Source organism: Rhinolophus sinicus, linkage group LG15, assembly GCF_036562045.2.
Source record: "Rhinolophus sinicus isolate RSC01 linkage group LG15, ASM3656204v1, whole genome shotgun sequence".
NCBI lineage: Eukaryota > Metazoa > Chordata > Mammalia > Chiroptera > Rhinolophidae > Rhinolophus > Rhinolophus sinicus.
Window position 1 is genome coordinate 11,807,529 of NC_133764.1, and position 22,634 is coordinate 11,830,162.

Consider the following 22,634-nt stretch of genomic DNA (forward strand, 5'->3'; position numbering starts at 1 on the left):
AAAAATATGAAAATATACATAACTCTTACATCTCCTGATTTGAAAATTGTGTTTTAACCACCTCCTTCGTATGGGGAGTTCTAGGTGTCCAAACCAGCAGCCTGACCATTTCTGACTGATGATCTTGAGGGTTTGGCTTCAAGCCCCAGCTTATCAATGGCAGTGAACGTGTCTCTCACTCACTGGAAGGAGCCCTTTCTGTAGAGAGCATCCATATCAGCTATCTTTACGGCCACTGCCTCGCATTAGTCATCACAAGACAGAGGATGCACTGGGCTGCCTTATTCTGGACAAAGGTCTCCCAGCCAAGCACAGATTTGCCCACTCAGGAAAGTCATTTATGGAGAGGTGAGCGTGGGGGGAATGACCCTGCTTGCTCTCCCAAAGGCACATCAGCCATTCGAGGATATTAACTGCTCAAAAACTCAGGTCTGGATATAGGCCCTCCCCTGATGTTAGCAAGATTTAGGGCAAAAGTAGATGCCGCATGGCTACCTAATTATTTAAAATTATAAATCACTCCAATTAACTGGTAACCTTAGTATATTCTATTCTGCTTGGACAAATACACATCTTTAATGATGCAGATTCAAATTTAGAATTCCTGGATTCCTCAGATTTATGAACTTGAATGAGGTGGTGACGGGAAGGCACTGTTGGCGTATAGCCCACCTGTCTTCTTTTCCCACCTCTGTCCTGCACTAGCGGTCTGTGGACACAGCGGCTCAAATGTCCAAATGCTGTGCCACCTACCCCAAACACAGCTGCCCCTTAGCCACTTTTAGGGATGTCCTCTGTCATAGAGAGAATGTACCTGGGGAAGAGGCCACAGCCTCGAGCCATTTGGGGAAGGAATTCAGGGGTCTGGGGTTCCCAGAACTTGGCACAAGGTTGGTATGTTCCCTGGACCTGTGGAATCACCCCGTGAGAGGAGTGTGGCCAGAAAGGGGCTAGAGCGGAGCCTCTAACTACGGGGCCTAAGGTAGACTCTCTTGCCCAGGTTAAGGGCAGTACTGTCTGTTTATCATCTCTCCTCTCGCTCCTGAATGCAGGCACCGTGTCTGGATCTATCTCTAGCATTTAGCACAGTGCCTGCCACCTAAGTCACATAGCACGTTGGTGCTTATGGAAAGTAAATCCGAAACAGTTCCTCACATTTTACCTCATTTAAAGTCATCTTAGCCATCATGCTGTGAGGCTTAAAGAGGTTAAGTGACTCGCCCAAGGTCACACAGCTAGAAGTGTAGACGCTGGATCTGCACTCACTTCACCAACCGGCCTCCTCTCTCGTCTTTGTAGTATTTTTTTCTTTGCCTTTGTGCTGGGACGAAGGGACGGAAGCGGTCGCTCTAAACTGCCGGGCTTTACCTGCCGCCGTCCCTCCTCCACGCCCTTCTAGCCCTCTCCGCCCCAATTCATTCTAACGCGGTCCAGCAGCCAGCTCCGCGGCGTCCCGAGCCTCCCCATCCACCCGCTCACTGACCCAGCGTGAAGCCCCGCCCCCTTCAGGGCGACGTCACGTGCCGCTCCGTCCGCCCCCCCCCCCCACGCGCCTGCGCACCGCTTATTTCCCGCTGTCAGGATGAGGAGGCGGAGGTCGGCGTTCGGGTCCGTCTCTGCCCGCGGCTGTGGCGGCGCCGGCGGCTCCAGCCTTAGCGGTTCCTCCCTGGGCGGCGGCGGCGGCGGCTCCGTCGACGCCTCCTCCGCCAGCTGAGCCCGCGGGAGCCCGGGTCGCCGCTTCCCCGTCCATCCCCGCTCCCCGAGGCCCGCCGCCTGGCCATGGCGCAGCCGGGCCCGGCTTCTCAGCCTGACGGTGAGGCGCCCACCATGGCAGGCGCGGCGGGCGCGGCCTTCCCGGCGCCGGCGTCGCGGGGGGACCTCTGGGCGGCGGGAAGGGCACGCGCAGGCCCCGGGGGTGACCCCGCCGGGCGGAGGCGGGAGCGCGCGGGTTCCGGCGCCTGCTGCGCGCGAGGGCGGCGCGGGGGCCTGGGCGGCCGTCGCTGGGGAGGGGGCGGGAGGCGCCGGCGGCTGCGCTGGCGGGAGGCGGAGGGAAGGGCGTGGGGAGGCTACCGGGACCTGGCTGCAGCTGGGGAGCGTGGAGAGGGAGCTGCGATGGGTGGCGGTGGGACTGGCACGTGGGTTCTGCCCGTGGGGAGGGTGGAAATGGGGAACATGTGCTGTATTCGTTGAAGAGAAAAAAAATTGCTTCGATAGTGGTGGTGTGCCCAACCCACCGCCCCGCCCGCCCCTCCCCCGCCTCCCCCGACTCGATCCATGCTACAGACAGCTCTGCGCCCAGTTTTGTGACAAAACTAGTTGGGATCAGTAACTGGAGGCAGTGTGGCTTCATGGTAAGTGCTGGGGCCTGGGAGTCTAAGGGACCTGGATCCTTCACTAACGAGCTCTGGGCAGGTTTTTTTAGCCTCTTTGAACTAAAGTATTCTCGCTTACGAAAAGAAGTTACTTTGTGCCTTTATAGTTTATCTGTAAAGATGGCAACATGTATGTATGTAAACTTTTAGTATCATAGTATCATTAGTACCATTATTTGGGAATAATGAAAAGGATGGTGTTTGATAATGCTGAAGTGGAGGAAACGTGTCTTTTGTAGCATTTATATTCTTGGAAGGAAAAAGGGCCCCATCCTAAGTAATCTTAAATTGGTTGTCAGAGTCCTTCCTGACCTTCTGGGAAGGGGACTAAGCTCCGTTTCAGAGATTGACCACATCCTTCCAGGATTTACTACATGGAGTTAGGTTTAGAAAGAATGTGCTTGATCTTTGTCAAGGTCCTACCATATCTAGTTGAGAAAGTTCTCTCAGGTGTATTTCTATAATCAGTGTGTGTGCTTAGCATCTTTAAGTGTGAGTGAAATGTTGGGATATGGGGCTGGGCACACAGTAGGCACTTTAAAACTTGCTTTTGTGTCGGGTTGTCTCTTAAAATAACCTTTCCTGTAAACCTTACTCTTTGTTCTTGCTTTTGCAGAACCTGAAACAATGTTATCAGATTTTAAAGGCTAGCTGCCTTTCTGGAAGTATGTTTCAAAGCCTGTTAGCCTCTAGTTTTAGGTTTTGTTAGCTACTTGAGGAGAGGTGTCCAGTACCCTTACCTTGTCTAAGAATCTGCTTGCTGTTTCCCTTTCAGCAGAAGAGAAGGGAGGCATTTCTGGTTGGCTATCAGAGAGCGGAAACTGGAGTGTTTTCAGGCTACGTTTTAATTCTCACCTTTTGCATTTGGTGTCAGGGAAGAAAACTTTGCTTTTCCCACAAACTCCTCTTTGTTCCTGCAGACAGGCAGAATACAGAGAGCTCCAGTGGCTTCTGGTTCTGATCTGGAGTGGTAGGTAGGTATGCTTAGTTGGCTGCTGCCTTCTCTTGAGTTGCATGGAAACAAATGTCTAGGGCAGCTCAGGTGACATGACAGTCTGGAATCAAAATTCCCTGCCTCTTTCGAGATGTGAAATGGTCTTCCTTGTAAATAAGCAGAAGTGACTAAGCACTTGAAAGAGGCTAGGAAAAATTAGCTTTAGGAAATCTCTTATTCTTGCTATTCTTAGTACAGGCTTATTCCCTATTTTTCAAATCTTGTGACTCTAGGATGAGATTCAGTGTGCATAGATTGCAGTATTTATTTTCAATTAGTGTAGTAAATGAGCAGCCACAGCTACTGTTTACAAAAGGAGAATTTGGTTTATTTGAGTGCTTTGTGTGTCGGTGTCTTCTTAGAAGTTCATGTTGGGGGTTTAATTTTTCTTTGGCTGAACTTTATATAGATCAGTTCTTAAAACACTTCAGCTTTAAGCACAGTCAAATTTCCTAGCCCTGCTGATTTTTAAAAAAAAACTATTGCAGAATTCTTTTGAGTTAAACTGACAAAGGCTAACTGCTTACTTTTTTTTAAATTTTGCTTTTATCCCATTTGAGAAGCAGTTGTCTTTTATGTTGACAGTTTTCTTTTTTTAATTTAATTTTTTTTACTTTTAATTACAGTTCACATACAGTATTACATTAGTTTCAGATGTACAACATAGTGATTAGACAGTTATATAACTTATGAAGTGATTACTCCGATGAGTCTAGTACCCATTGGACATCATACAGAGTTGTTAAAATATTATTGACTGTATTCCCTATGCTGTACTTTACATCCTCATGACTGTTTTTATATTTGGCAATTTGTACATCTTAATCTCTTCCCCCTTTTCACTCATCCCCTCAACCTTGACATTGTTTTCCTTTTTTTTATTCATTTTTTTGTTTTTTTGTTTTCCTTTTTGACATATCTTTGTTTTCCATGGCGATATGTTAGGTTAAGAAAAGAATTTGACTTGTGTGTAATTGACAGGATGAACTGGAATAATTTTCTTTATTCTCTCTCATTTCTTATTTTGTAAATTTTTGAAAAAGTTTTGTTCTTTTTTGGTGTATCTTAGTTTACTTGTTTAGAATAAAGGTAATTTCAATAGCCAAACACATTTCAACTGATTATTCCATTTTGCCATGAGAATTCAAAGACTATAAGGTAAAAATTTGAAATTTTAATATTTTAAAATCTAAGTTAAACTATATCTTAGAAACGTTTGGTCTGATTTTACTTTATGTCTTTTTTAAAGTCCCTCTATTAAAACGTATATATGTAAGTATGACTTCTTCCATCTCCCAGAAGTAACTACTATTAAATTTTCTGTCCTTGACTTTTTTCTGTAGTTACACAGACATGCTACCTTTTTCCCCTGTCCTGAAGTGCACATGCTTTACATACATAGATCTGCAGCTTGTCTATTTCACTTAATAAATGTTAGCTATAATTATTATATGTGTGTAAATTTTCATGCCATGTAGTGTGCTATATGCACTGCATGTATTATCTCAGGAAATCTTCGTATCAGTAAGGTGGGTACTATTGTAATTGTTCGTATTTGTATTGTTCCTATTTTATTGATGAGGATACTGAAGCCTGGAGAGGTTAAAAGTGCCTAGAGTTATATAGCTAAGACATGGGGGGGAGACAGGATTCAAATCCAGGTTATCTGATGCCAGGGCCCTCTGATCTCTTTGTTTACTAGATCATAGACTACTTTCCACTTTACTGTTATAGATCTACCTCATTCTTATTAAAGAGTATTCCATCACATGCATGTGCCATGCATAATTTATTTGCCTATTTCTCTGTTGATGGACAAGTAGATTGCTTTAGATTTTTTTCGTTATATTATAAGCAGTGCTGGAATAGATACTGTTTTACATATTTTTTAGGTATTCTTGCTTTTACTTCTGTAAGACTACTGAATTAAAGGGCATGAGCTCTGAGTGGTTTAAATTTTAATAGCTATTGCTAGCTTACTCTCAAAAAAAGTATCAATTTACATACCTCCAACAGTGTATGAGAGGGTGGATTTCCCCTACACTCTTACAAGTCCTGGATAATGTCAGTTGTTTTAAATTTGTGTCTTCTGATGGATTAAAAAAATGATATTCTTCAATTCACAAATGTTTCCATGCCTAGCCTGTGGCAAGCCCTATGCTAGGCTCTAGAAAATACAGTAACAAACAAAACCAAACGCAGTCCCCATTCTTAGGTAGTGAATCAGATGACCATTATTGTATTGTGCCGTGTGTAATGCGCTTCCGTGTATAATGCTCACCCATGTTTTTTGCTGAAACTTTCAGGGAAAAAAATCTTTTGTTTTAATTTTTTTAATTCAATTTTTTATTTGTTTACGTTTAGGTACTTGTTTTTTTGTATTATAACGGAATTTTAGCATTTATTTTTTAATATATTATGGTACAAGAAATTTTATGTAACAAATGATTGCAAAACATAAGGACAGATACAAGGTATAAGAAATTTTATGTACTGGTAACAAATTAACGATATTTATGCATCATAGAAGGCCAAGAACTCTTTGTTTTTTTGCAAGTTCGTCATAAGTTCAACAAAACTGATTATCGTATTTCAGGGTATTATTTTGCATATGGAAATGGTTGATTTCGAGAGTTAAACTTTTAACTCATAAGTATAAATAAAATAATTAAAAACATTTATATAGATATGGAAATAGTACTACCCATGTATAATGTGCATCCTTATTTTTCCCCTCACAAATTTGGGCAAAAAAAATGCTCATTATACATGGCAAAATACGGTAATTGAATGATTCCCCCAGACAAGTACAAAACTACTTATTCCACAAATACGAGTGTGTACTACTTGCCAGGCACATTTCTAGGTATTTGGAATACATCAGTGGGCAACACAGATGATAAATAACCCTGTTCTAGTGTGGGAGAAACAGATATTAAAGAACAAACATAAGCAAATGGTATGTATTGTTAGGTAATAAGTGCTGTGGAAAAAAGAAAAAATAGAGCAGGGTAAAAGGAAGGGGGAGATAGGCTGGTTTTAAAGAGGGTGGTCAGAGTTGCCTTATTGAGATATTTGTGCAAAGACTTGAAAGAGATAGAGGAAATAGAGGAGTTAGCTTAACACCAGTTATTCAATAATCCATGTATTTGGTTTGTTTGTTATAACTTGATCAATCTCCCATCCACTGAACTTCAGGTATTTGATCCAAAGCACGAAAACTCTGTGCTTTCCTCATAGTCTTATCACTCCAATGTCACAACACACAGTAACCTGGAATTGTGTAATGTCCTTAATTTGTATACCTTACCTGACTTAGGATAGCTGGAGAAAGTGTTCCAGACAGTGGGATCGATTTTTGCAAAATCTTAACAAAGGAGTGTATCTGGCATGTTTGAGGAATGCCATGAATGTCGGTGGCTAAAATGAAGTTATGGGGGTACAGGGGCTAGGTGGGAGAGGTGAGTAGTTGGGTATGAAATGAGATGTGGTGGGGTGGGCGGCAGATCTTGTTGGGCCCTATCTACATTGTAGCCAAAAAACATAAACATTGGCTTTCATTATGGGGAATCATTGAAAAGGTTTTGAGCAGAGTGATGTGATCTGACTTATGTTTTAACAAATCACTCTGGTAGCTAAATTGGCACTAGAGAGTAAAGGGAGGCAAGGAAAGCATTAATCCAGGAAAAAGATGATGAGGCTTGGACCAAGGGTATATTGGTAGAGGTTATATTTTGAGGTATGGTCAACAGGATTTGGATTAGATATGCAAGGGAGAGAGGAGTTAAGATCATTCAAAGGTGTTTTTTTTTTTTTAATCAGTTCTGATTTTTTTTTTTTAAACTTTTTAAAAAGCTTTATTGGGGAATATTGGGGGACAGTGTGTTTCTCCAGGGCCCATCAGCTCCAAGTCCAGTTGCCGTTTTTCAGTCAGTTGCAGGGGGCACAGCCCACCATCCCATGTGGGAATTGAACCGGCAACCTTGTTCAGAGCTTGTGCTCCAACCAACTGAGCCATCCGGAAGCTCAGCGGCAGCTCAGTTCAAGGTGCCGTGTTCAATCTTATTTGCAGGGGCCGGAGCCCTCTATCCCTTGCGGGAGTCGAGGAATCGAACTGGCAGCCTTTGGCGTTAGGATCACGGAGCTCCAACCACCTGAGCCACCGGGCTGGCTCAGTTTCGTCTTTTATATTTAGTACTTTAAGCTACCTGGCATTTATTTATTTTTAAATTTAAATAGGGAAAGTTTAATATAAAGAATTAACTAAACAGTAGATTACCTAAGAGGAAAAACAAACAAACAATGTACTGTATTTCCCCGAAAATAAGACTTAGCCGGACAATCTCTAATGCGTCCTTTGCAGCAAAAATTAATATAAGACCTGGTCTTAGGTATACTATTGTGTTATATTAATTTTTGCTCCAAAAGACGCATTAGAGCTAAATGTCCGGCTAGGTCTTATATTTTTTGGGAAACAGGGTAGCAATAGCAGATATAAGGAGCAGTCGCTACCTCCAGGGCTGAGGCAGAGCACCCAAGGAAGGAACAGATCTTCAAGAGAGGCCGCTCCCAGGACTGAGATCCAGACTTGGTTGGAGAGGGTGCATATGTGGCCCTCTGAAGGGCAGACTTCACTTTGGCAGAACTTGCTGGAAAGCTGCTTTCTTGTTTGCTGGGAAAGTTGCCTCCATCTGGAATTTAGTTTTGATGTGACATAGGGATCTAACTTTATTTTTCTTCCAAATGGACAGCCTTAATGCAATTTATTCAATAATCCATGTATTTGGTTTGTTTATTGTAACTTGATCAATTACCCAAACACTAAACTTCAGAGACTTGATCCAAAACACGAAAGCTGTGTCCTTTCCTCACAGTAGTTTGATCACGCCAATGTCCCAACACAGTAACCTGGAATTGTGTAATGTCCTTTAACATGTGTATCTCACTTGACTGCCTGTGAGCAGAACTATCTTTAAATCTTAAGGGCTCTGATTTCTAAAATAACTTGATATACACTAGGTTCTTATCCAGTGAAATTTGACGTGCTTCTCTGTGTAATCGTTAAATTGAGTTTAGTCTTCATACGATTTTAGTAAACATTTATTTTGTTTATTTTTGTGTTTTAGAGTTGTGCTAGGTAGTATGGAAAGGATACAGAAATGAATGAGCTGTAGAACAAGAACTTTATGACCTACTAGAGGAATGGGCCTTAGGCATGCTAATGTGAATTGAGGCGGTGCCTAGCCAACGAAGGTAATTTTCCTCTGTTGGATCACAAGTGAAAGAACTGGAAGAGCAATGAAGGAAGGTACCTTTGTTCAGTTTTTTCATTGGAAACCTGAATCTCTTCCAAGTGGTAGTCTGATTTCTCTTTGAATGCCTCTGGAGAGAAGGAACTTATTATCTCCTAGTTTTGACTAGTTCTGATGTTTTGTGTATCCTTTAATTAAGTGGAAATTTGCCTCACCATACAGAGGAAATGCAAGGCATTCTTCTCCATGTTAGTCTGAATAAATTTGATAATAACATTATGTCCTTCCTAAATATTCTTGTTTCTCCTATCAGATGGTTTTGAACCTACTTAACATTCTTTTGATTCTCTTTGAGACAGATTCTAGTTGTTAATGACTTTTGGTGGTACCTGATGTTCTCTAGATGGATATAACCGTAGAGAGTAGTAGACACACAGACATAGCACTGAAAGGAATACTCAAGATTCGTTATCTTCCCTCATTTTACAGATCAGGAAACATAAGGGACTAATGAAGTGGAAGTGACTTGCATTATGGCAGAGGTCCTTTCCTTATGGAGCTTAAACTCTAGTGATGAATACAGACAAATGCCATAAGGGAAGGATATTTTGCCTGGCTGATGATGGTATCCGCAGCACAGCACTTACTGTAGAATGAGCTATAGGTATTTGTTGAAAGAAAGTCAGAGGACAACATGCAGTTACAATAATGTGGTAGCTCTTTACTATTCACAATATTTGACAAAACACAGCAGGAACATCTTATACAGGAAATTTAGTTAACATGGGACCCTCCCTCTATTCCACCCTCACCTCACCCCAAGTTATATCAGAGAAAGTGGCATTTGAATAGAGCCTTAGAGAGTTGTGTAGAATTTTTGACAGGTGGAACAGTGTCTTGGAGAAAGCTGTTGCAGGAGAGCGAGAATCTTTGCAGGGTATGGGTTGAACATATGCAGTGTAAGGTGAGGTGTGTGAATAATCTGATGTCCTGGGAGCGTGAGTCCTGTTTCGAGACAGGTTTGATAAAGGGGGTTGAGCCTGAATGGTAGAAAGCTTTGCTGCCAGCTAAGGAGTTCGGGGTTTTCTAGATGATGTGGCTAGGCCTATGTGTAATAGGGTGGCCCAAACAGTGCTATAGGAAGCTTGCTCTGTAAAGCATACAGAGGTTAGTTTGGTTTTAAGGCAGATGCTTGGTTAAGGAAATTGGTTAGGCTACTGCTGTGGTCCAGGAGAGATGATGGGGTTATAATTTATGTCAGTGGAGAAAAGGAAATAATTGATGTGAGAAATACTGTGGTGGTAAAATAGCAACTTGATGAACATTTAGTTCGGGGTGTAGACAGGAGAGAAATTGAGGAATCTGAGAATGTAGATGCTGTTTACCAATCTAGGCAACCAGTGGGAGGGTGGATTTAGTAGTAGAAAGTGGCAAATTTGGTGTTAGTATGTTGATGGGGAATACTAGTGGGACAGCCATGTAGAAATACCTAGTGGATAGCTGGATAAGCCTGGAGGAAGAAATCAGGGGTGTAGATACACTTTTCGTAGTCAAATGTTTGGAACTCATCCAGGATGAACAGTGCTCTTTGCTTATGCTTATTGCATGATGGGCATTGTGTTGGGTATGACAACAAAAGTACAGGCTATGAGGAAGTCATAGGTAAAACTAAGGGGTTGGATGAGAAAGACGAAACCAATGATTAATCATAGAAAAGGAGAGTTAGGAGGAAAATTAGTATTAGAAGTCAGTGTTAGAGAAAGTTTGAAGGAGGAGGGGGATGGTCACCAGTATTAAATGCTGCAGAGAAGTCAGATGAAGACAAGTGGTCGTTGACATCAGTAGTTAAGGGACCATCAGGACCTCTAAGAGAAGTTTCAGTAAGAAAGAAGTCAAGTAGGTAGAGGCAGCGTGTATAGATTACGTTTTAAAATTATGGTGATACACGTGCAAGTGGGGCACTCACTTGAGAGTAGTAGAATTGTGGCAAGTGTGTGTTTGTGTTTGTGTGTGTGTGTGTATATTTCAAGAATACAGATTTAAATAATTGTGGATGCTGGAGGAACTGCCAGTGGAAAGGGAAAGCCTAAAGATACCAAGACGTCAGGAATTGAGAGCAGGTAATGTGGATCAGGAGCTTGAGTGTCAAGAGGTGAGACAGGGAGCTCATCCTTGAAAACAGACAGAATTTATGTGACTTGTGCAAAGAACAGCAAAAGCATTTCGGTCAAGATCTTCAACTCTTTGTAATGTAGGCTAACATTCCCTCAATTTATCTTTTAATTCACTGTATCATATTGGTTCACAATAAAATGACAACTATGATTTATTGAGAAGCTGTATGCCTTGCACTGTGCCATGGGTTTTTTTCTTTAGCATTTACTATAGGCCAGGCACTGGGGATACAAATATAGTTACAATTAAAAAAGAAATGTAATAAACTTTATTTTTTAGAGCAGTTTTAGATTTACAGCAAAATTGAACAGGAAGTACAGAGAGTTTCTATATACTTCTCTCCCTTGCAAGACACTCCCACCATCAACATTCCACACCAGTGTGGTCATTTGTTACAATTAGTGAACCCACACTTCGTTATCACCCAAAGTCCATCATTTACATTAGGGTTCACTCTTGATGGTGTTCATTTTTTGGATTTGGATAAATGTGCAGTTATATGTATCCACTGACCATTGTAGTATACAGAATGGTTTCATTGTCCTAAAAATCTTGTGTTCCATTTATTCATCCATCTTTTCCCCTAAACCTCTGGCAACCACTGATCTTTTTACTGTTTCCATAGTTTTGCCTTTTCCAGGATGTCATATACGTAGTTGGAATCATACAGTATGTAGCCTTTTCCAATTGGCTTCTTTCGCTTAGTCATGTGCAGTTAAGGTTCCTTAATGTCTTTTGGTGGCTTGATGGCTCATTTCATTTTAGCACTCATTAATATTCCATTGTATGGATGTATCAGTTTATCCTTTCATGTATGAAGGACATCATGGTTGCTTCCAAGTTTTGGCAATTATGAATAAAACTGCTAAAATGCAGATTTTTGTGTGGATGTTAAGTTTTCGGCTCGTTTGGGTAAATAACAAGGAGCATTGTTGCTAGATCATATGTATGGTAAGATATTAAAGTGGCTGTACCACTTTATATTCCCACCAGCAATGAATGAGGATTCCTGTTGCTCCACTTCCTCATTAGGAGTCGGTGTTGTCTGTTTGGGATTTTAGCCGTTCCAGCAGGTGTGTAGTGGTATGTCATTGTTTTAATTTTACTTAGGGCAGGGGAAACATTGGCTTGGTGTGTGAGAGTTCGATGAAAGAGGTGGTTGGAGTATGGACGGGGGTGAGATTGGTTGGTTTGTATATGATAGCCATATTCTGGATGAGTTACTATCTCTAGAAATTAGCTAGCTCTTGGAGGAGCACTCTCTCCCTGGACAGCAGGGCCCCATGACATCAAAGTATCATAAAATGCAGAAAATAAAAATACATTTAAACATCATCCTTTAAGATTACAGTACTTTGTCCCCCCACCAGCAGTGTATGAGCATGCCAACACTAGGTAGTGGTATCTTTGATTAAAATAAATCCACAAAAAAAGTTGGCTAATTTTGGTGAGTAAAAAGTCTTCTTTAGATTTGCATTTCTTTGATTTCTGTTTGTATTTGGAGTTCTTTTACAAAAGATCTATCTTATAATGTTTGTCATTTTATTGATCATTAAGAGCTTTTTATACAAGGACATTATACCAGCAAGTCTAGTGAGGTTTTTTTTTGTTTGTTTGTTTGTTTGTTTTTTTCTGTCCCTATCTCTTGATTTGACTGTACAATTGATGGAAATACTGCATACCTTTGGACCATGTTTACTCCTTCAAGAATCTTAAAATTTTTGTACAGAAGACACTTGTGGATAAATTCCTTTCTCTTTATTCCCAAACCAGAGTATTTCTTGTTTGGTGACATGAAAGCGAAAGCCTTTTTGTTTGACTACTGTTGAGTGATCTGGTTGAATTTGGAACAAGAAATTGGATTGTTTAACTTTCACAGTCTTTCCTCATTAAAAAAAAATTTTTATGAACTTTGAAAAACACCCATGAGTATTTCAGTTTCAGTGTTTGCTTAGTTTTAATAGGACTGCTGTGTCTTTCATGTATCTCTCCAATATGTAAATTAAACTTCATTTTTTTTGAGACTGAGAGTATTGGAAAACACCTAAGCAGGTAAATGAGTATTTGAGAGAGTTGTTGCAGAGATTTAGTCTGTCACTCTTTGTCAGAAGTTCTCAACCCTGTTAGTTTATAACAGGTTTCTCACTTTTGTCAGTATTGATATTTTGGGCCAGATAATTCTTTGTTGTGAATGGCTGCCCTGTATATTGTAGGATGTTTAGCAGCATTTCTGGCCTCTACCTACTAAAATGCCAGTACCCCTTCCCCCAGTTGTGACAACCAAAAATATCTCTAGATATTGCCAAATGTCACCTGGGAAGCAAAATCCCCTCTGGTTAAGAACCATTGGTTTATAACAAAATGCTAATTAAGAATAGATATTTCAACATGTAAATGAACATTGTGACTAAATAAAAGAATCCCTAGGAGGTGGTATTACTTCTGTTCATGATGCCTAAATCTCCTATATTAATTTCTTCTATTAAATCCTTATAATCACCGGGAAATCTGCCTAGGCCTTGGAGCCAGGCAGCTCAGTGTTTGAATCCGGCTCTGCCACTTACTGGTTGACTAACAATAGGCAGATTACTTACTCGCTCAGAGAATATTTTGGCATCTATAACTGGGGATGATGTTGCCTACTTTATGGCTTGTTTTGAAAATTTAATGAGCCAGTGCATAAAATAACTTGCCTAATACTCCACGAAGAGCTATATGTGGTTTATTTAATCCTTGCTACAATCCTAGAAGGTAGTATTCTAGTCCCCTTTTTTACAGACGGAGAGAAGGAGCTATTAGGTTGGTGCAAAAGTAATTGCGGTTTAAAAGGTTAACAATAATTGCAAAAACCGCAATTACTTTTCCACCAACCTAATAGTTTATAAGTAGTCGCGTTGGGCTTCAAACCCTAATTTCAGTCCAGTGCTCTCAACTATTACGCTATACTGTCCCATATAATAACTGATGAATAAGCAATAACTACTAGCCCCTGTTCTTTCTTATTTCAATTTTTCTAGCTTTGAGACTCCCCCACCTCCAATATTAACATCAGTGCTCTCTCGTTAAAATGTTTTACCTGTTGGTTTCTGATGTTTCCTTCCAAAGATACACAATTAGTCTATTTTAGGTATTAGAATTCTGATCCCTCTGTATGTACGACCTTGATATTTCTGAAAAGCTCATAAATAATGCATTCAACTTTCCTTATAAATAAAATATAACCCTTGTTTTTTTATTTATTTATGAACTTCTGATAAGTAACTCCTAATGTCAAATTTATAGCTATATTGTATCCTTTTTGTAACAGTGTATGGAGATAAGAGATTACATTTACATTTTGTTTTTTTTGTGTGTTAAAATGGAGGACAGTGTCTACGCAGGGCATTTGATTTGTTTTACAATATAATGAAACATATCTTAATGTTGCATTAAGCTTGACTTTTCCCGTCAATGATTAAAAAATCTTCAGAATATTCTAAACCAGTTATCATTTTATATGAAAGGAATTGGTAATAACCAGAAATAATTAAATTTTTTATTAGTAGTTCCCCATTGTGAATTGTATGTGTGAATATGTATAATGCCCCATTTCAGGAATGGTTCAAGAATGATGTTTTATTTTATGGGTACGTTATTTTTCAGCTAATTTAGACATAGGCTCTCAAGCACAGAAATGGCAAGACTTAAAAAAAAAAAATTAACCTTGGGAGTCCTTCATATGGAACTTTTAAAACACTTAAAAAGTAAAAGGATTAGGTTGTAGACCCACTGCCCTCTATGTGTCACGATTATCAGTGTATAGCCAGTCTTGTTTCATCGATAATTCTCTCCCCACTTACCCTCCTGGATTTTTAAAAAGCAAATCTCAGACGTTATATGACTTAATTTGGAAACATTTCAGTATATACGTAAACATAGCCACAATACTATTATAACACCTAAAAACAGTAATAATTCTTTAATATCACCAAATATCTGGTCAGTGTGGAAATTCCCCAGTTGTCTCAATTTTAAAAATTGAGTTTCTTTAAATCAGGATCCAAAATAAGGGCCATCCTTAAAATTGGTTGGTATGTTTTGTCTTTTTTTCTCTCTTATAATTTATTTGTTGAAGAAATCCGTTCTGTAGAATGTTCACACTTGGAATTTCCTAATTGCATCCATATGATGGTATTCTCCATTTTCTTCTGCCTTTTGTGTTTCCTCTAATTTGGAAGTTAGCTCTAAAGTCATGATCATATCCAGGGTTTTTTTGGTTTGTTTGTTTATGCGTTATGTTTTTTGTGGTTACTTTGTTTTGCTTTTTAAGAGAATATTTCTGAAGTGGTAGCGCGTACCTTCACCAGGAGGCACATAATGTCTGGCTGTCTCTCTTTGAGATGTTAGGACCATTGAAGATCATTGCCTAGATCTCCATTCCTTAGGGTTTGTAAAATTGTAATTTATTAGCTAGAATACTTCCATAAAGAAAAATTCTCATATATTTTGCTAGCTTAAGGTATAGTTTATGTAGGATATGGAAAAGAAATGTTTGATACTTTTCCCTTTGCCAGTTTTCAAAATAATGACTTGGTAGTCTAGAATCCTTGAACGGTGACCAATCAGTTTTTTGTTTTTTTTCTTTGTATATCATCAAGAACACATGAGTTAAAAAAAAACAAAAATCGTGTATTAGGTTGGTGCAAAAGTAATTGCGGTTTTTGCAATTGTTTCTAACCTTTTAAACCACAATTACTTTTGCACCAACCTAATATATATATGTTTTACTTCATTGTAGTTATTCTTACTGATTGTATTAGTTTACTATGACTGTGCCCACAAATTACCACAAACTGGGTGGCTTAAAACAACAGAAATGTGTTCTTTCACAGTTGAGGAGGCAGGAGGCCAGAAGTCCGAAATCAGTATCACTGGGCTGAAATCAGGTGTCAGCACGTCTGTGCTCCTTCCAGAGGCTCTAGGGGAGCATCCGTTCCTTGCCTCTTTAGCTTCTGGTGGCGGCCGCCATTCCTTGGCTATGTCACTCCAATCTCTGCCTCTGTTGTCCCCTTGCATAGTCCTCTGTGTGTCTTTGTCAAAACTGTTTCTTTCTTGTAAGGGTACATGTGGTTGCATTTAGGGCCCACTATAGATAATCCAGGAGAGAATCCTCTTCCCAAGATCCTTAACGTAATCACATCTTTTGCCATATAACTATTTGCAGGTTTTGGGGGTGAGGAAGTGAATATAGCTTGAGGGCGGGGTTCAGCCTGTGACACTGATGTTCAAATTACCTCATTTTTGGTCAGTGTATCCTCTAAGTTGACTTGTAAGTCCTTTGATAAAGCTGCAATAGATGCCAAGATGTTCTAGGTTTGTCGTGTATATTTCCTGCCAGGCCTGGAATCAGTAGTTTTTCCCAAGGATCCCTGGTTCCTTTTAGTGGGAAATTGTATTTAGAGACCACATCCGGGTGCTATAAGGATAGCATGTATTTTTCTTATTAGAAATTTTTCTAAAATAAATTGCACTTTACCCTGCTTCCTAAACAGAGTACACTGGACATCATTGAATCTTTTATTGATGACATACTGTTATAAACCTTATTAGTTGTGGGACTGAGCTGTAAGCCGGTGACTTCCCCAGTGCTGCTGAAGTTTTTTAAAAATTACATTTATTTGCCTTTATATTAAATGGACCAAATTCCAATGCAGTTCTGGTCATTGTTTTATTTTTGTTTCCCCGTGACCCAGTCCTCCTTGGTATTAGTGGGGTCTCTTACATACAGGGCTTTTCAACTTAGTATTATCTGCACTCATCTCTAAACTTGGCTTTTCTGTATCCATTGTTCTTGGACTAAATAAAACCAAGGGTTATTAGGAGATAAAATCGGATCTTACAGTGTGTAATATTAAGTCGGATAGGAAGGGATGTGTGTCCTCTCCTCAGCTAAGCATTCAGATGTATGAGTTTTTCATTTCTATTAAGCTTGAAGTCTCTTTTGGAGGGAGGGGTATTTGCTCTTTTCTGGGCAGTCAACACTGCCAGACCTCTAGTTCCAGCTTTGGTAAAAGGTATTCATTTATTTGGATTTGAAAACTATTTGAAGCTTAATAGCATTAAAAAAAACCTATTTTAGAATAGTTTTAGATATACAGAAAAGTTGGGAAGATATACAGAGAGTTTTCATACGCTGCAAATCCAGTGTCTCCTGTCGTTAACGTCATATGAGGTCAGACAATTGAGTTTGCGAACTTGTGGCAACGATGTTGCTTACCTTTTTTGATATCAGAGGGATTATTCATTATGAATTTGTACCAACTGGACAAACAGTTAACCAAGTTGGCTATTTGGAAGTGCTGAAAAGGCTGCATGAAATAGACGACCTGAACTTTTCGCCAACAATTCGTGGCTCTTGCATCACGACAATGCACCAGCTCACACGGCACTGTCCGTGAGGGAGTTTTTTAGCCAGTAAACAAATGACTGTATTGGAACACCCTCCCTACTCACCTGATCTGGCCCCCAATGACTTCTTTCTTTACTCTAAGATAAAGGAAATATTGAAAGGAAGACATTTTGATGACATTCAGTACATCAAGGGTAATACAACAACAACTCTGATGGCCATTTCAGAAAAAGAGTTCCAAAATTGCTTTGAAGGGTGGACTAGGCGCTGGTGTTGGTGCATAGCCTCCCAAGGGGAGTCCTTCGAAGGTGACTGTAGTGATATTCAGCAATGAGTTATGTAGCACTTTTTCTAGGATGAGTTCATAAACTTAATTGCCAGACCTCGTGTATTAGTAAGGTACATTTGTCAAAATTAATGAACTAATATTGATGCATTATTCCTAACTAAAGTCCATAGTTTATTCAGATTTCCTTAGCTTTTCCTTTTTTTTTTTTTAACTTTTATTTATTTTAAGTGTGTTTTTCCAGGCCCCATCAGCTCCAAGTCAAGTAGTTGTTTCAATCTAGTTGTGGAGGGTGCAGCTCACAGTGGCCCATGTGGGGATCGAATCCGCAACCTTGTTAAGAGCACCGCGCTCTAACCAACTGAGCTAACTGGCCGCCCCTCCTTAGCTTTTTCTTAATGTCCTTTTTCTGTTCCTATATCCTACCTAGATACTACATTACATTTAGTCACCATGTCTCCTTAGGCTCCTCTAGACTGTGAAAATTTCTCTGACTCTGTTTTTGATGAACTTTTAAGAGGTATGGTCAGATATTCTGTAGAGTGTCCCTCTTAATTGGAATCTATCTGGTGTCTTTCTCATGATTAGACTGGGATTGTACATTTTTGCGGAGAAGATTACACAGGTAAAGTGCCATTTTCTTTGCATCATGTCAAGAGTACATACTATCAGCATGGCTTATATTATTATCACCCCTATTGAATGTAGTATTTGTTACAGTTTCAAGGAACTGTAAAGTTTCTCTCCCTCTCGCTCTTTCGTTATGTGTGTGTGACTTTACATACTGTGCTCTTTGGAAGGAGGTCAGTATGTGCCCCTGACATAATATTATGAAATAAATCAACTAGGTTGATTGTAAGCAGATTTTTCCAGAGTGTTTCCTATCTTCTAACCAAGGTTAATCCCTTGTGGATTTTTTTTTTTTAAGATTTTATTGGGGAAGGGGAACAGGACTTTATTGGGGAACAGTGTGTACTTCCAGGACTTTTTTCCAAGTCAAGTTGTTGTCCTTTCAATCTTAGTTGTGAAGGGCGCAGCTCAGCTCCAGGTTCAGTCGCCGTTGCTAGTTGCAGGGGGCGCAGCCCACCATCCCTTGCAGGAGTCGAACCGGCAACCTTGTGGTTGAGAGGACGCACTCCAACCAACTGAACCATCCAGGAGCTCAGCGGCAGCTCAGCTCAAGGTGCCGTGTTCAATCTTAGTTGCAGGGGGTGCTGCCCACCATCCTTTGCGGGACTCGAGGAATTGAACTGGCAACCTTGTGGTTGAGAGCCCTCTGGCCCATGTGGGAATCGAACCGGCAGCCTTCGGAGTTAGGAGCTTGGAGCTCTAACAGCCTGAGCCACCCGGCTGGCCCCGGATTTTTTTTTTTTAAGTCAATGTCTATGAGCTGTCTAAGAGAATGGTGATGGAAGTAACAGTATAGTATGTTTCACTCAGGGTTGTTTCTTGCAAACAAAAACAATTTATCTTGTCTGGTTTAAGCATAAAAGGAATGTTTTGGAAGCTATGAGGTAGCTTACAGAGTCATTAGGAGGGCCTGGAGAAATAGATTCTAGGCTATTGGTTCTCAGACTTTAGCATGGATCTAAAGGGTTTGTTAAAACACATTTCTGGGCCAAAATACCCAGAATTTCTGATTCAAGAAGGTGCTGGGTGGGGTCTGAGAATTTGCACTACTAACAAGTTCCCAGGTGATGGTGATTCTGTGATCTCGGAACCACGCTTTGAGAATCGCTGCTCTTGCTAAATTTTAACACCCAAAAGCTGTCATTGAACTGGCCGGATAGGAAACTGTTCTCTCTGCTGCTGCTCATCATATGAAGCTTCACTTTAATACAGTTGCTATGCTGCTTGCACATTTCTGGTTCAGGAACTAGACCTATAACCAGTGGCAAGCCACGGAAAGCCTCACAGTAATGAGAACTGAACTTTGTTTCTTTATACGGCTCAATTCTGAATTGAAGTTACATTTGTGTATGTATGATTGGAGGAGTATAGGTGATACGTTGGCCTTCTGGTTTCAAGAGAGATTGGAAATTTGTTTGACTTCTGTTTTAGAAAGCTGCAACTCATAAAATGGAAATGTCTTTAAATGTAGAAAGGATGTTTAAAAGATGATGGGCAGCCGTGGGTTTGACAGTTGTCTGCAAGGAGATAAAAGAGCTTGTACCAGAATGTAAATTCATGTACTGCTTCCTTCATCAAAAAATGTCAGTTGAACTGAGCAATGTGTTTGGGGGTCTTAGTTGATTTTACATTCTGGCACAAACTCCTATCTCGTTAGACCAGTAACAGTCTGCATGCTACATTAGGCTGCATACTACATACTACTGTGCTACTGTAAAAGCGCAAGAGAGAAGGGAATCTAGGGTTTTAAAATGGCTGACCGTAGGGTCTAAGTTGGCTCTGAAGTGTGGTGATACTTGAAGCAGCCTGGCAACTTGGGAAAAAATAGAGCAGGTGAGACAATTAGAGGTAAAAATGAGGGCTCAAAATATCTGGGATATCCAATAAACCCTTCTAAACAGGGCCGTCTAGTAGAAATGTAATGTGAGCCAAAGAATGCAATTTAAAATTTTCTAGTAGCCACATTAAAAAAGTAAAAAACAGCAACAAGAAACAAAACAAACCCCCAAAACTTGAAAATAAAAAAAGGAGAAATTAATTTAAAAAAACAGCTTTATTGAGATTTAATTCACATACCATCAGTTTCATCCTTTTAAAGTATACAATTCAGTGGTTTTTAGAATATCCACAGAGCTGTGCATTCATCACCACTAATTCCAGAGCATTTTAATCACCCCCCCAAAAGAATCCCATACCAGTAGCAGTCACTCGCCACTCCATTCCTCCCTCCTTCAGCCCCGGCAAACACTAATTTACTCTTAGTCTCTATGGATTTTTCTGTTCTGGCATTACATATAAATGGATTCATACGATATGTAGCCTTTGGTGTTTGCCTTCTTTCACTTAGCATAATATTTTCAAGGTTCACGCATTTTATAACATGTATGAGTACTTCATTCCTATTTATGGATAAGTAATATTCTGTTGTATGAATATACCACATTTTGTCCATTCATCAGTTGGTGGACGGACATTTGGATTTCTTTTGGTTTTTTTTGGCTGTTATTAATAATGTTGCTCTGAACAGTTGTGTGTAACTTTCTGTGGAAATTAATTTTGATGCATTTTATTTAATCTGGTATATTCCAGATGTTATAATTTCTATATGTAATCACTAAAAATTATTGAGCTATTTTAGATTTTTTTTGTACTGAAGTCTTCAAAATTCCATATAAATTTCATTCTTAGCAGCATATCTCATTTCAGACAGCCACATGTCAGGTGCTCAGTAGCCTCACGTGGCTAGTGGCTACCATAATGAAAAGCAACAGCATAAAAGGAGCTCAAGGGGACGACTATGCTATATAGGGAAAACGCAGTTTTCCCCAATGGGAGGTGATTGCTTGTTTGCCCCTGGATGGATAACATAGTGTTATTGCCTTTGATGTTCCCACAGGAATGCTCTTCTTGGCTTCTTTAAATCCTTGCTGTCTTTTAAAATCCTGACTTATGTCCTTTATCAGTGGGGTTTAGTTAGTCCAGCTCACTTTTTTGTTTACTTATTTATTTAGTAAATGTTTATTGAACACCCTGTCTGTGCTAAGTGCTGGAAATGTAGCATTGAACAGAGTACATAAGGTCTCTGTTTGCACTGAGCATATACTCTAGTAAGAAGCAACATTTAAGAGAAATCATTTCAGATAGTGACAAGTACTGTGTGGATAATAAAATCAGCCTGAGGAGGAAATCACCTCTGTTGAAAGCACCAATTTATTCTTGCAACTTTAAACTCCTATTTCAATAAGGCTGATGAAAAGATAATTTACATAACTAAAATTTACTAATTTTTTAAATTAAATTAAATTGTATTATTGGTTTCAGGTGTACAAAACAATGTAATGATTAAATATTTATATCCTTTACAAAGTGATAACCCCACCAAGTCTACTACCCCTGTGACATCCTGTACGGCTGTTATAATACCATTGATTGTATGCCCTATGCTGTACTCTATGTCCTGTGACTATACATATATATGTTATATATATTTATATATATACACACATTTTTAATTATAATTCACACTCATTATTTATATTAGTTTCAGGTATACAGCACGGTGGTTAGGCATTTATATATAATCTATGAAGTGATCCCCCAGGAGGTCCAGTGCCCATCTGACACCATACATAGTCTCTACAACATTATTATTGTATTCCCCATAGTGTATTTCATATCCCCATGACTATTTTGTGACTACCAATTTGTATTTTAAATTTACTAATTTTAAGCATATAGATCCATGAGTTTTCACAAACATGTACATACAGCCTGTAACCATCACTATTACTATATTGTAGAACGTTTTACCCCAGAAAGTTCTTTCACGCCCCTTTGGGGTTAAACCCCTCCTCCCACTCTGGGGCAAGTGCTGGTCTGCTTTCTGTCACTATAGTTTTGTCTTTCCTAGAACGTAAGTGGAATCATACTTTCTGTGTCTGGTTTCTTTCACTTAGCATGATGCTCTTGAGATTTATCCATGTTGTGTATATTAATTAGTGGCTCAGTCCTTTTGGTTGCTGAATAGTATTCCATTGTGTGAATATATCATAATTGGTTAATTTATAGTGGGCATTTGGGTTATTTCCAAGTTTTGACTATTACAAGTAAAGATGCTGTGAACATTTGTGTACCAATCTTTGTGTGGAAATATGTTTTCAGTTGTAGGATTGCTGGATCGCATGGTAAGTGTGTGTTTGTAAGAAACAACCAAACTGTTTTCCAAAGTGGTTGCACTATTTTGCATTCCCACTGGAAGCCTTACCAAAACCTGATAAATGCAAGCACAAAATAAGGATTAAATTTAACTTCACTGATAGTGAATCTAGGGTCCTAAGCCAGGTCCTTCTGCAGTGGCAAGATGTAGTTCCACTTATGAATGCCAGTAGAGTTATAGGCAGAAAACTGAAATCTTTCAGCTATTTCCTTAAACAAGCCTGATATTTGAGTTTTGAATAGCCTTCTTCATCTTGTACGTGAGGAACTGAAATATTTAAGTATCCAAATAGTTAGAAAATATATCTGGTAATCAGCCCAG

General features: G+C 39.6%; 1 protein-coding gene across 2 annotated transcripts in view; it reads left to right on the forward strand.

Moving 5' to 3' along the window:
- Nucleotides 1–1,567: 1,567 nt before the first annotated feature.
- RABEP1 (rabaptin, RAB GTPase binding effector protein 1) overlaps nt 1,568–22,634 on the forward strand; it is an 84,183-nt gene continuing 63,116 nt past the window's right edge. For both annotated transcript variants that reach the window (XM_074319646.1, XM_074319647.1), the window contains exon 1: nt 1,568–1,813. In XM_074319646.1, the coding sequence (XP_074175747.1) occupies nt 1,780–1,813 (34 nt within the window). In that variant the 5' untranslated portion in view covers nt 1,568–1,779. The remainder of the gene's footprint in view (nt 1,814–22,634) is intronic.